Source organism: Asterias amurensis, chromosome 21, assembly GCF_032118995.1.
Source record: "Asterias amurensis chromosome 21, ASM3211899v1".
Lineage (NCBI taxonomy): Eukaryota > Metazoa > Echinodermata > Asteroidea > Forcipulatida > Asteriidae > Asterias > Asterias amurensis.
Window position 1 is genome coordinate 12024475 of NC_092668.1, and position 12878 is coordinate 12037352.

The following is a 12878-nucleotide window of genomic DNA, read 5'->3' on the forward strand; positions in this document are numbered from 1 at the left end:
ACAAAATTGTACAGATATAGACCTGCACGGATCTAACAATCAGATTATGTGGAGCAGTACTTTGTAGGCTTGTGTCCCAACTTGTTTGCTCTACTTACCGTAAGCAAATAAACAGCGCTTACGGGGCAAGTTAGCAGGGAATTGGTTCCTGCGCGGTGCGATCTTATAAAATATAGTAAACTTACTGTTGGCTCCATAATTAATATTTAAAAAATAAAAAGTCGAATGGAATCCTCGCCAGAAGTTCGACAATACAAGACAAATGTGGTCCACCCTTGTGCCTCATAATTTGACGCTCTGGTAACGACGCAGGAACCCGGAAGTTTTAAAGGATTCGGGTACTTTTTCAAAATGTCCACATATTTACATTAAACTTACAAGGTTTGAAGATAATGATAGTGGAAAGCTTCCCTTCAAGTATTACTAACTAAGGTTGTGTAGTTTTTGAGAAATGAGTAAAACAAGTCACAAAATAATTTTGGTCTCATGAGACCAAAATTATTTTAGCATGTGAAATCCCCTTATCCAGTTATGATATTATACCAAACCATAGCATAACTGGTTAATACGTTTTTACATGCTAAAACTGAGACGAAAATTATTACTTTTACTAATTTCTCAAAAACTACAGCACCTCAGTAAGAAAAATTTCAAGGGAAGCTTTCTACTATCATAATCTTCGAAATTGTGTAAGTTTAATGTAAATCTGTGGACATTGTGTTTTTTGTTAGGAAAAAGTACATAGACCCTTTAAGAGTGCAAAATAAATGACAGCTTTGACTCCTTTCTAATGAGGACTCTCCGGAGCGACTTATTAACCCCTGAGAATCTATATTACGGTCCTTCGTGAGAGTAGAAGCCTAATTAATTAATTGAAATCGATGCCGCAGTTCCGGCTCTTCATGTTTTACTTGTCTACGCTTAATAATCAAATGACTGAGAGTCGATACTCGACTCGCAAACTGGAATCATTCTAGACACGACAGCCAATATTTACTTATATTGAATAGGAAGACCTAAAATAAATAGCCAATAATTTCCATTCTTCGCAACTGGACGCGCTTGAATTGTAGAGATCATGTGACCTTTGTTTACAATAGATATGACCTTGTACATTCTTTGGCTTTTCTGGCAGGCAAGATACTGCACAGTTCACAATTAACATTTTATGTCATAATTTCCGTATAACTCCAAGAGTTACGAAAGTAAAAAATGGACATTAGTTTTGAGATGTACCCCCTTTCACCATATCAAAAGTTGATAAAAATGAGACACTGCAATCTCCAAAATTGCAAAATTGTATGTTTTTATGGGTTTTTTTCTGTAGGCTGTGTACAACTCGTGCATGCGGGAAGTCCAGGCTTGGTGGCTCTTTAAACATATGATGTCACAGGTCACATCGTCTATACACACCATCACACTTTTTAGTGTATCCGAATAATTATTGCCGATAAATGATACGTAACTGGTATCTGTGGACTGGTCCCCGGGGAAAAGACAGTTTTGCAGAACCAGTTTTAAAGTTGGATACAATGTACAAAAAGAATACAATGTACAGAAAATTTACATGTACATGCATGGTTTAAATACATGTACATGCATGGTTTAAACTGTGTCGCCATATTCATAAGAGGGCGGAGTCTTTGTACAGTGACGTCACATTTTTATTCTTCATATATTATTATCCCGTCGATGAACGCAGATTTTGAAAGTGTTAAAATTGACTTGTTATAACTTTGGCGTGATCTTTTTAAATAAATTTTCTTAAAATATATCAATTGTGGAGGCATCGCACAGCCTAGCCCTGGCGGCCCCACACTTTCGTTTTGTACTACAAGTACCTACTGAGGAAGAGGCCTTATTTTTATAGCCATGCGTTGTGTAACAATAAAGTTGTCCAAGTACTCGGTCCATAACAATAATTTCATTGTCATCTACTACACGTTTATAAATACTATCAACCTGCTCAGCTGCTGAACTTGAATTATCACCGTGTTTTTGTTACACAGAGAAAGCCCGATGTCACGATATGAAACGGAGCTGAATTCATCTCATAATTCAGTACATCTCTGGGGCGCATCAACGGTGAACCCCATCATTGAGCGGTCTACCCACAGACAGGGGCGCCGTCAATCGCCGCACGTAGTCGGTCAAGTTCGCCCGTTATTGACACGGTGATTGGCTTCACCGGTGCGTACTTTTATAATACGAGAATCATCGAGGGTTTGGCGAGACGCAGTGCCGTCGTGAAGAGTTGAAAACGGCATTTCTTAACGGGATTGAAGTCTGTCCAGCCCGAGATTCGACATCGACGCGTGAGGCGGACTGAGCTGCAGAGTGCCTCGCATTCAAAGACTGAACCATCAACTGAAAGATTGGACCTGAAGTGTCACACCAAACTAGCGTCCGATTTAAATTGAGCCGCAGCAACAGCTGACGACGGTCTGCTGAAGGACATCAAAAGGAAACGTCGACACCATTGTCCCGTCACTAATTGCCAACAACTACGACTAATGAAATTGAAAATATAAGATAGTTCTGCTGAAGCCGATAGCATACCTAACACGAAACGTCGACACCATTGTCCCGTCACGAGCTACGACCAATGAGATTGAATAAGTACGATACTATGGACAGACTGGGTTTCAAATAACACCTGCAGTGAGAGCGAACATCAATTTCAAACACTGCCTTGTCTAGTGCCGATATAACAATGAGTCTACCCGAACCAGAACCAGAACCGGAGCTGTCCCCAGAGCCGGAACCATGGCCCAACATGTCGATGTTAAGTGCGTTCCCGGAACCGGAGAATGGTTCCTCGGAACCTATACCGGAAGCTGAGCCGTCATTTGGACCCTGCGTCCAGGGAGTGTTGGTGTCTCTAGCCGTGCTTATTATCATTGTAGGATCGGTGGGAAACATGTTGGTCATCATAGTCATCGGACGAATGCGTACAGGTAAGACTAATATTAAAGGCACCTGGAAATATAATTTTGTTTTCTTTTAAACATAACAGTATATGCTTACGAACAATAATTTTTTTTTTTAAGTAATTGTTTGTCACGCTTATATGTTTAAAAAATATATAAAGTTGTTTTGGGGGCTGGGTCCGCCTACCCCTTTTGTGACGTCAATCGAGGCAGACTTTGCCTGCAATGCGTAAAGTAAACACACGTGCAAAGTACATGTACGTCCAAGTCGTGAGTTGGTACATTTCAAAAAGTGTTTTTCTGCATTCAGCAGCAATACAAACTCACGACTTGGTCCGTACATGTACTTCGCAATTGTGTTTACTCTACGCATTACAGCCAAAGTCTGCCTCGATTGACGTCACGGGTCAGGGTCTACTCTTGAATTTGTAAATAACATAAGAACTGATTTTTAAAAACCTTAGTTAAACTTTTATTTACATTCCACTCATCAAAACACATATATTAGTGACAAAAGCTTTACTTTGAAAAAATACCACTTCCAGGTGACTTTAATGTTGAGAGAAAAAACACCCTTGTTGGACGAATTTGTGTGCTTTCAGAAAAAATAAAAGACTTCTGGCTATAGAAGTCTTTTTACTATTTTAGTGAGAAATAACCTCAGTCTCCTGACGATGACTAGAGCAAGCTAGTCGAAACGTTGAGACCATTTCAGAACTGACTCCACGGCAGTACAGTTATTACGATCCTATAAGCTAAAGTAGTAGTCCAGTCTAATTTCTATACCATCCGCCCTGGTAATAGTTATAAAAGCAGGACAGTTCTTTTCAGAACTAAGAAGTCTCCCGAACCTCCGATTATCTACTACACGGCAGTAGAATAAAGCAAGACAGTTCCCTAAGAACAACTCTACCTGGCAAGTAGATACACACATGGTGTTACCGCAAACCAAATATATATAGAGAAATAGCCTCTTTCTCAAAATCGATATGCTACTTCAGAGAGAGCCGTTTCTCACAATTTTCCATACTATCAACAGCTCTCTAATGCTCGTTACCAAGTCAGTTTTTAAGTTAATATTTGTTTTGAGTAATTACCAAACGTGCTCCCTCCCTGTAAGTAAAAAAACCTTGGGTATCTTAGCCAGCTTCAGCGTACTTATGTTACCGTAAATTACAGACGTTATCATTTTGGTAATAGCTCTATGCTATCGCTATTTATTATAAATGTTTCACAAGGATTGTAAAAGCATGTCGTTTTGGTACTTGTACAGTCTCTAGGACTGTAACATTTAACTAATGTGTCATAAATAATTGGAAACATTTCCGTAAAATATTAATAGCGAGGAATACCATTATGCTAAACGTCAATTTCCTTCAATTTCTTTTTAGCTTTTTTTTCAAGAGGGAAATTTGTGTTAAATGCATGCATTTTGAATGCGGTGGTTATTTTACTCTCTGGTTTCATGAAACATTTCTATCCAAGGAAATTCAGCCTTTGTAGATCTCTTGGAAGGGGGGGGGGGGCATCTAGACGAGCATGGGGAACAGCAGATAGCAGATTCACATCATCAAATTGCACATGACAAATATGATATGAAAACATCAGAATCAAAGTAGTAAATTATTATAAATATTGGAAAATTGCCAGTCCAAGCAATGTCTGGCAGTAGAGGTGAGTTTGAGCAAATCTCTAATGGCAAGCCCTATATACAGCAAACCTAGAACAAAGATAATAGAGACACAACCCCGTGTTCTAAGAAAGTCATGTTTCAAGGAAAACAAATAACTAGAACAGCAAAGTTATAAAAACAGATCATGTGGAAAAATGTAATCAGAAACAAAATGTCAGGAGGGAACATGCGAGCGCGTCACTCGAGGGAGGACAAAAGAAAATTACAAATCAGGGACTCACAACAAAAGTGAATTAAATTACTGATGCTTGGAAGGATGTTGTTTCATACAATCATGTAAGATAAGAAAGAAAAAAGAAAAAAGGAAAGGCCGACAAAAAACAAAAAAAAAACGAGTGGGAGAGTAATCAAATTCCACACCTTCATTTTTCATTAGGGGAAAGCTCAATCATAGAAAGAAGCTAGAATAGAACATCCTTTTCATCTGACAACTAACACCTGTTATTTTAATGTAATTCATTTACCTTACGGGTGGACCATCATGCACAAACCACTGCAGGAATATTGACTGCCCCCAGGCAGATTAACTGCACATCAACTGGTGAAAATTATGTATAATTTCTGAGTTTCTTTTTTACTAAACTCGGGAACTCTTTGAAGGACCTTTCCGCAATGGTGTGCACTTTGATAACGTAATACAGCTAACATTTATTTCTTTAATTCGTTTTAAACAAATTTGTTAACCTGTTTATTCGGGCAATTTAAATCTTGATCCACTTATTTTAGTTAGGTTTGTTTTTCAACACATATATAATGGTACTCGCATGAATGAAGATCCAATATTGCTACTCCTATTTACAACTCTTGGTTTACTCCAATCTCTTTTGTTTTCATCTCAAAGCGCATAGGGACTTCTTTGTGATTGTGATATTCGCCATACAAGAATGGTTCATTATTATTATATCATTGTCATGAGGCTCGTTGCTCTGACCCTGGCGCGCAATTTCTCACTAATGAAATTCCCCCTGCGGATTCTTTATTATTAGAAGCCACATTAAGATCTTGATTTGTATACCTTATTGAGTCATCTCAATGGGATATTTCCTAATTATTTTCAAAGTAGCAATTTTAATCTTAAAAGGATTGGGTACAGGGGTGGAGGGGGGGGGGCGTTCCAAGCAGCACGAAAATCACCTTATTGATTCTTTTTGTTTAGGGCCGGCACAGCCAGGGTCAGAATCAGCGGTTGTATTGTACGTGTCACGGTGCCCTGGGGTCGATTTCACAAAGAGTTAGGACTAGTCCTACGAGATATACACATTGCATGGATAGTTAGGACGAGTAACTGGTCCTAACTCGAGATAAGACTAGTCCTAACTCTTTGTGAAATCCACCCCTGACCTCAGGACCACGTTCATAATCTTGGGTATGGGTGTAATCATTACTGCACAGAAAATACTTCATTGTATGAGCTTCCCGAGTAAGTAAGTATTCAGCATTGATTTGGTTGGTGATCAGGCAGTGTCATCGTGGTTCAGTTTTTTACACTGCAGGACTTGCAATCGAGGTTGTGGGTTGAAATCCCCCAGCTTACCGCTGATTTCACAATGAATAGAATAAGTATTGTCGTCTAGCTATTGGATCACAATTCTTTGATCTGTGCATTGGGAAAGTACTGAGTATACAGCGCTAAGGGTAAAATTAAAATAAATCATCTTTTGATTTCTATATTTTCTCCAGGTCGAACGGTCACCGAGATATTTCTGACCTCCTTGGCCGTAGCCGACCTGACCGTCTGCATGATCTGCTCCCCTCTCCTCGTAGTGGGTATCATCGTCCATTCCGGACACACCGGGGCATCCTACCAAGTCGAGCAATTCCTCTTCTACTTCTCATCGGTTGCCTCCATCTTCAACCTCATGGTCATCGCCCTGGACCGGCACGACGCTATCTTGCACCCCATGTCTCGTCGCTTCACCCTCCAGCGCTGCAAGCCTCTGCTCTGTTTCGTCTGGCTTCTCTCGGCATCCATAGCAGTCATTATACATTTCATCCCGCAGAACTTTGAGGTAATCGTCTTGGCAATTTGCTTTGTGTTCCCGTTCGCTGCTATGATCATCAGTTACACTCGCATCCTTAGGGTAGCCAAGGCCGCTGCTCGCAAAGCAGCTGGTTCCGACTTGAAAGAGACTACGACTACGTCATCATCGGGGCAACCAAATAAGGAAGGCAAGATGGACAAGACTGTTAAGATGGTTGTCATTGTCGTGGTGTTCTTTGCAGTGTCGTGGATACCTAGTCTCATCAGCAGACTGCTCAAGTACGTCGTGGTGATGACACCCGAAGCGTCAAGCTTCATGGAGGTGACTGCGTGTCTGATTGCCTACGGTGGCAGCGCCCTCAACTTCTTGGTGTATGCGTTCATGAGTAGGCGATTCAAAGTTGGATTGTCACAGGTGAGTGACACATCAAAAATGTAGTTGCTGTTGTTGTTGTTGATAGAGTGTCATATCCGTCTATTAGTGGAACATTGCGAGTCTGACTAACATCTAACATCTGACGTCATACTGCCAGATGTATCTTTGACCTCGCATTCATTCCCAGGTTCGCAGTCAATTCAAACGTACATACATTTACACATCAATTTAATGAAACCTCATTTTAATACAATTATGTACAAACATTATTCACACCCCGGAGCAATCATAAAACAGATGAGGAAAGCACCACTGCGCGTTTAAAAATCATTGTATATCAATGTAGGCTTGCGGATGTAAAAGACAGGGGACCAGTCTAATATACATCAATTAAAGCAGTTGAACTGCTCACCAAAGCAAAAGTATAATTCGCCTTTAAGCTCCCAAGGTTTACACAATAATGCTATCGATCGATCATAAACTAGATCTGTCAGTTCCCTTACCTGACTAACATTATTATTTTCCCCCTTGTGTTTTTTTTTTGTAGCTGTTTGGATGTAGTCGATTCTTACGGAAGATCGATCCTTGCGATGGTGACATCGGGAAGACTTGTAACGCCACGGCCGCAGGTACCGCCAACGCCTCCTAATAACCGACAATAACCGACACAAGGGCGGGCCAGTACCGTCAACGTCTCATAATAACCGACACTAACCGACACAAGGGCAGGACCGGTAACGTCAACGTATCCTATAATCAGTTACCAACATAAGGGCAGGGTCGGTACCGTCAACGTTGCCCAATAACCGTCAATAACCGACACAAGGGCAGGGTCGTCCACATCTCCAATTCACCGAAAGGATCGATTAAAGCATTGATTTGAACCGGTCAGAATAAACTGAAATAACAACTTTAAACAACTGCAAGGGGATAACGATTTACAGTGTTGTTTTGCACTGCTGACGTCAGCTTGACGTCAATTCGGATCAAAATAGAAATTCAGCCAATAAACAGAATCCAGCTCCCGATGAAATTCTATACAGCATAAAATTGCGCAAGTGTAGGGAACAATCCAATATAGGGTCATTATTGACTCCCTTTTGAAGACACACCGTTTCTCCATCGTAAAGCACAAGGGCGGATCCAAAGTTTTGACACGGCAAGTCAAGAAAAACTGCCGAGAGGGATGCAACGCTGTCCTTTAATTTTAGAATATGCCAGGTTTTAAAGATCTTTTCGCAAGCGCTTATTGTTATTAAATGAGGTGCATTCTGGTCTAGTAGGGATCAAACTGGTTCACTAACTAGACCAGCATGCACCCAATTCCTCGCCTGTGTACCGCGTAATATGTGCGATAAGATGTCTGGTCATTGTCGGTGTCAGATGCACTTATTGTGTCCGCCATGCAATACTGTCCGCTCCAAACACTTTTGCATATGCAATCGTGTCCGGGGCTTGGCAAAAACCGTCCGGCGGATAGGACATGTACATGTACATGACTGGACATGTACATGTACATGACTGTACATGTATGCACTGAACGTACGTATATGCAACATGAATATTAACGTATTTTATGATTGCAGAGACCACCCAACGGCCAAACATTTCCCATGTCATTCATGACTTGCACACGTAAATAAAAAAGGCGAACGGGGGCGGACACAACTGCACATGCAAATGTGTCCAATTGCATTGTGCACCAGCATCCGGGTGGACACGATTGCATATGCAAAACCGTCTGGCGGATAGTTTTGCATAGAGGACATAATTGCATGCGACGCTGGTGTTGCTTGGTGTTGGATTTCACCAAGAATCCTTTGCGTGCTGATCATGCACATAAGCACAAGCTTGAACATACAATAAATTATGTATTAGATAGTCCTTTCAATTAACGCCTGTTTTCTCCTTTTCATAAAGTTCATTTTTGTGTAACAAAATATTTCAATAACTTTGCCTTTATCATAAATTGTCACGTATTTTGAGTGTGTAATTTTAAGGTTTTTGAAGAGGAGCATCGCGAAAAGGTGATGGAATTTGACAACACAGGAAAAGTAAGAATTGTAATTGATGCAACAGCGAATTATATATTTTCACAATAATATATTATTTAGCGTAAACTGTGAATGTCTTATGCCGTATTGCGGTAAAAATCGTTTAAAATGTTGTGAGCTACTATAGATCTCACAACTTTCTTTTAGCCAGTTGGCAATTTCTCAATGACGCTTACTCACCGTTCCCTTTGACTGTTCGGCAATTATGTCACAATTCAAGACGAATGCCAAACACAATTTAATGAATTAGACGAAGTGTAGTTTTGAGTAAAATATATATAACTGTGCCGTGTATGGACATCTTGACGATTTCACTTTCAATTTTACAGAGTTACGTGCATGTTGAGAAATAAACTAAAACTTTGAGTTGGAACTAGGCTTCAAGTGGTTTGGTTTTGCTGAAATAGAAATACTTTATCGCAGTTCACTGTAGACGATGTGACCTCTGACGTCACACGAAAACCATAACATGATTCGCGCGCATACCGCCGGGCAAAACCTTTGTGTTTTGGCAGCCAGCTAGAAAGTGTACGCAATCTTACTGTGACTGCGCAGCTCAGTGCCCGGCGAAACATGACGTACAAGTATAGAGTGTTTTGTCAACAGAGGGCGGTTTGAATGTGAACATAGGTCACATCGTCTATACTCTTACTCACTACTTAAGAGGTCTCAAAACGCTTATAATTGTTCTGCAATGAATAACTTTTATTCGACATTAATATATCCCTGTGGAAACGCTGTACAAGCCGAGTGTTATGTATGAGCCTAGTGCCGCGACGCAATCTGAACATCAACGACTTTGTCTCCTTGTCTCTCCTAAGCCAATACTTTTTGACAATTGTCTCTAAGCAGAAATTAGCAGGATACCATGTATCTTTGTACATGTTACAAAGTAGTTTGGCTGGTACTCTTATTTCGATTAGCGTAATTTTGTTGTGCTTAGCTATACTTTTTTTGTGCTTAAACAGCTCTATTTGCCCTTGTCACCAAACATAGAAGGTAAATAGGGCAAGACAACATCCCAGCTTTGCAGATGTAAATGTCAGGGACTTCTTCCAACTGATCGCACAAACTTAATTGAGCATAGCCAAGCATGAGCAAATCTCAGAATGATTCCGACCTCTGTGTCTTGAGAGAGAAAAAGGGGGGGGGGGAGGGCTCCTTCAATTTCGGCCTGAACTCCGTCACTGTCGCGCTCAGAAAACAACTTAAGTCGGCAGTCGAATCACCCTCCTATTATTAACTTCTATTCGACCTTTTCAATCCTACGACACCTTCCAAATAACAGATATTCTTCATATGATGTTACATCAAAGACCTTTTTGTCAATTATTACATTATAATAATAATTTATGCATCCTTACGCATGCCTCAAACGAAATTGACCTTGTTAAAAATTTCTTCCCATTACTGCACACGAAAAGGTTTTTTGCCTTTTTTTTACAGGGGAGAAGGAGAATGCATTACAATGGGGTCAAATCCGACGGACAAACTGAATTAGTTAAAACTAGAATACAAGGTTTTGTTTTGTTTGGGTGTTTATTACGACAACGCGAAGAGCGTCTCACAAATGGACGTTCTGGCATTTTGTTGCATTAAAATATTTATGTTAAATTATAAAAGTAGTGGCCTTTACATCAAATTATGATAGAACCCCAGCACTCCACGCGTTGAAGTATGCACAACAATGAAAGCGTAGCTTGTCTTAAGGCGAGTTCAAGTTTGTCAATTTAATTTGAATAACAACTACATGTACTGCTAAAAGGAGATCAAATAATTATTCGCTTCAAGAATTGTGAAACGGATTACACAGGGTGCGTTCGATTAGCTTCCCCGTGTCGACCCCGTGTCGATCCCGCGTTGCTCACTCGGGTGAGCCCCTGACAAGAGCGAACGGACACTCACCGCTCTCGTTGTGACGTCATGCACATGGGGCCAGCCCCCCAAGTGACCCACTCCACAAGCAGGGCACTGGGAGCTGACCCGGGTGAGCCCCTGGAATGACGTCAAAGCTATTCGAACGCACCGGGGGCAGACCGGGGTCGACCCAGGGAAGCTAAACGAACGCACCCACAATAGACCCTTGCGTGTGACGTCACACTCGCAAACACTAACGCCCTCACTTAATAGGCATTTTAGATTGATAATGGACGATAGAGATATTTTGGAGTTGAACACAGGAGTGATTTCGGATTCTTAAAAAACTCTCCATGCATAAACCTATCCATGCTGAAGATGTGACAACCGTCACAACTTGATAATCAGTAATGTGAACCCATACAATAAAATTGGGAGAATGGTCGGTGCGCTGGTGTGCACAAGTCCTCTATCACTAGCCGTGGATGAATGTATAATTCGTTTACGGTAAGTAATTCACTGGTGCGCGCACACCTTTACTATATTTATAAGAACACGTCTGGCGAACTGCAGACAATTCGATAAACTGGACTTTATCTTCAAGAATAAAGACATTTACTTGCTTTTCAGAACCAGTGATTGCATTTGATACAATGATTTCACTGAATAAACTTGCAGTGACGTAAGCTTTCCGTAATGTGTTACGATTGGTCAGATGTGATGTGGGTACAGCTGAAAAGGGACCAATCAAAACGCAGATACGGAAAGCTTAAATTTCGGTCGTCTGCAAGTACCAGCATGTCATGTCGGTAGGATTTAACTGCGTATAATATCCCCATGTGAACTAAATGTAGGTTAAAGATGATTATGGAAGGGGATTGACCTAGGCTAGAGGTCACTCTCTGAGGTGGCGTTATTCACAAGCCTCAAAGTGTGGCGTCAGATGTTCAGGCTAGTTCGATCGTAGCCTTTTGTCAAGGCCCTTCGTGGCTTGGACACAGCTTCATAGAGCCTCGATCCCAATCGATTGGACGGAGAGACCACGCAGTTTGCCACCGACTCGCGCGAGTGGTCTCCTCCCCTTCCAGTCGCTTGGTATCGCGGCTCTACGAAGCTATCCAAGTCACGAAGGCCTTTGACACAAGACTAGTTCGATCACTGCCAAAGTGACATAGCATTTCAACGTTAGTTTCATTTTTGACAGTTCCGCAAAAGATTTGTTTCGAATAGTCTATTATCAGATTGATTGGAGGTGACTAAAAGACAAATGGCAAAGAGTTACGCATAATACTACTCGATGAAAAGGAGTAATTGATTTGTTGTTCAACCTTGAGCGGACGGGGAGCAGATGTCATTTGGACTAAAGCTCATTACATGAAGCGGTCCGTAAAGTTGATCCTGATGACTTATTAGTCGGAGTTAACACACAAAAATTAACCAGCTACCTCAGCGAAAATGTTTTAACGGGAATGCTTTGAGCTTTTTATCATTTCAATTTAGTTTTAGAAGCTTTTAAACAAAACAAGAACCCCTTCTGCCATTGGCGGCATAGGTTATAATGGCAATAGTGACGTCATATAGAATGCTGCTTTTTTGTACAACTCGAAGCCGCAACAAAACGATTATACAAAACGGAGCTGCCATCATGACGTATCGAGTGATGATGACGTAACATAGGTGATGAAGCAACGTGGCTTTTCGCTCTGTAAAAATGGCCCCACATTTAAAAAATACACCACAGTAAACATGGTTCTTTCTACAGAGTATAAACTGAAGTTTAAAAAAAAAGTTTGAAACAAGAAACAAACGTTGGATCCGTGTAATCACAAATTTCTTGCGACGGGCGTGCGGGGGCTTCAATGAGATTTAATGACGCCCGTGTTCCCAGTGTGTGAAAGGTAAACTCTTTTTTGAACTTGGCTTACAACCAAGATTCATATAGGGGAAACACCTGTTTAGTCTGCTTTCCAGACCCCAAAATCTCCGA

At 40.9% G+C, this 12878-nt stretch overlaps 1 protein-coding gene across 1 annotated transcript; it reads left to right on the plus strand.

The window, feature by feature from the left end:
- Positions 1-2713: 2713 nt before the first annotated feature.
- On the plus strand, positions 2714-8208 carry LOC139953217 (galanin receptor type 1-like). Its single transcript, XM_071952676.1, has 3 exons — positions 2714-2957; positions 6304-7019; positions 7528-8208. The coding sequence occupies exons 1-3, from the start codon at positions 2714-2716 to the stop codon at positions 7627-7629; spliced, it is 1062 nt and encodes a 353-aa protein (XP_071808777.1). The 3' UTR covers positions 7630-8208.
- Positions 8209-12878: the final 4670 nt, after the last annotated feature.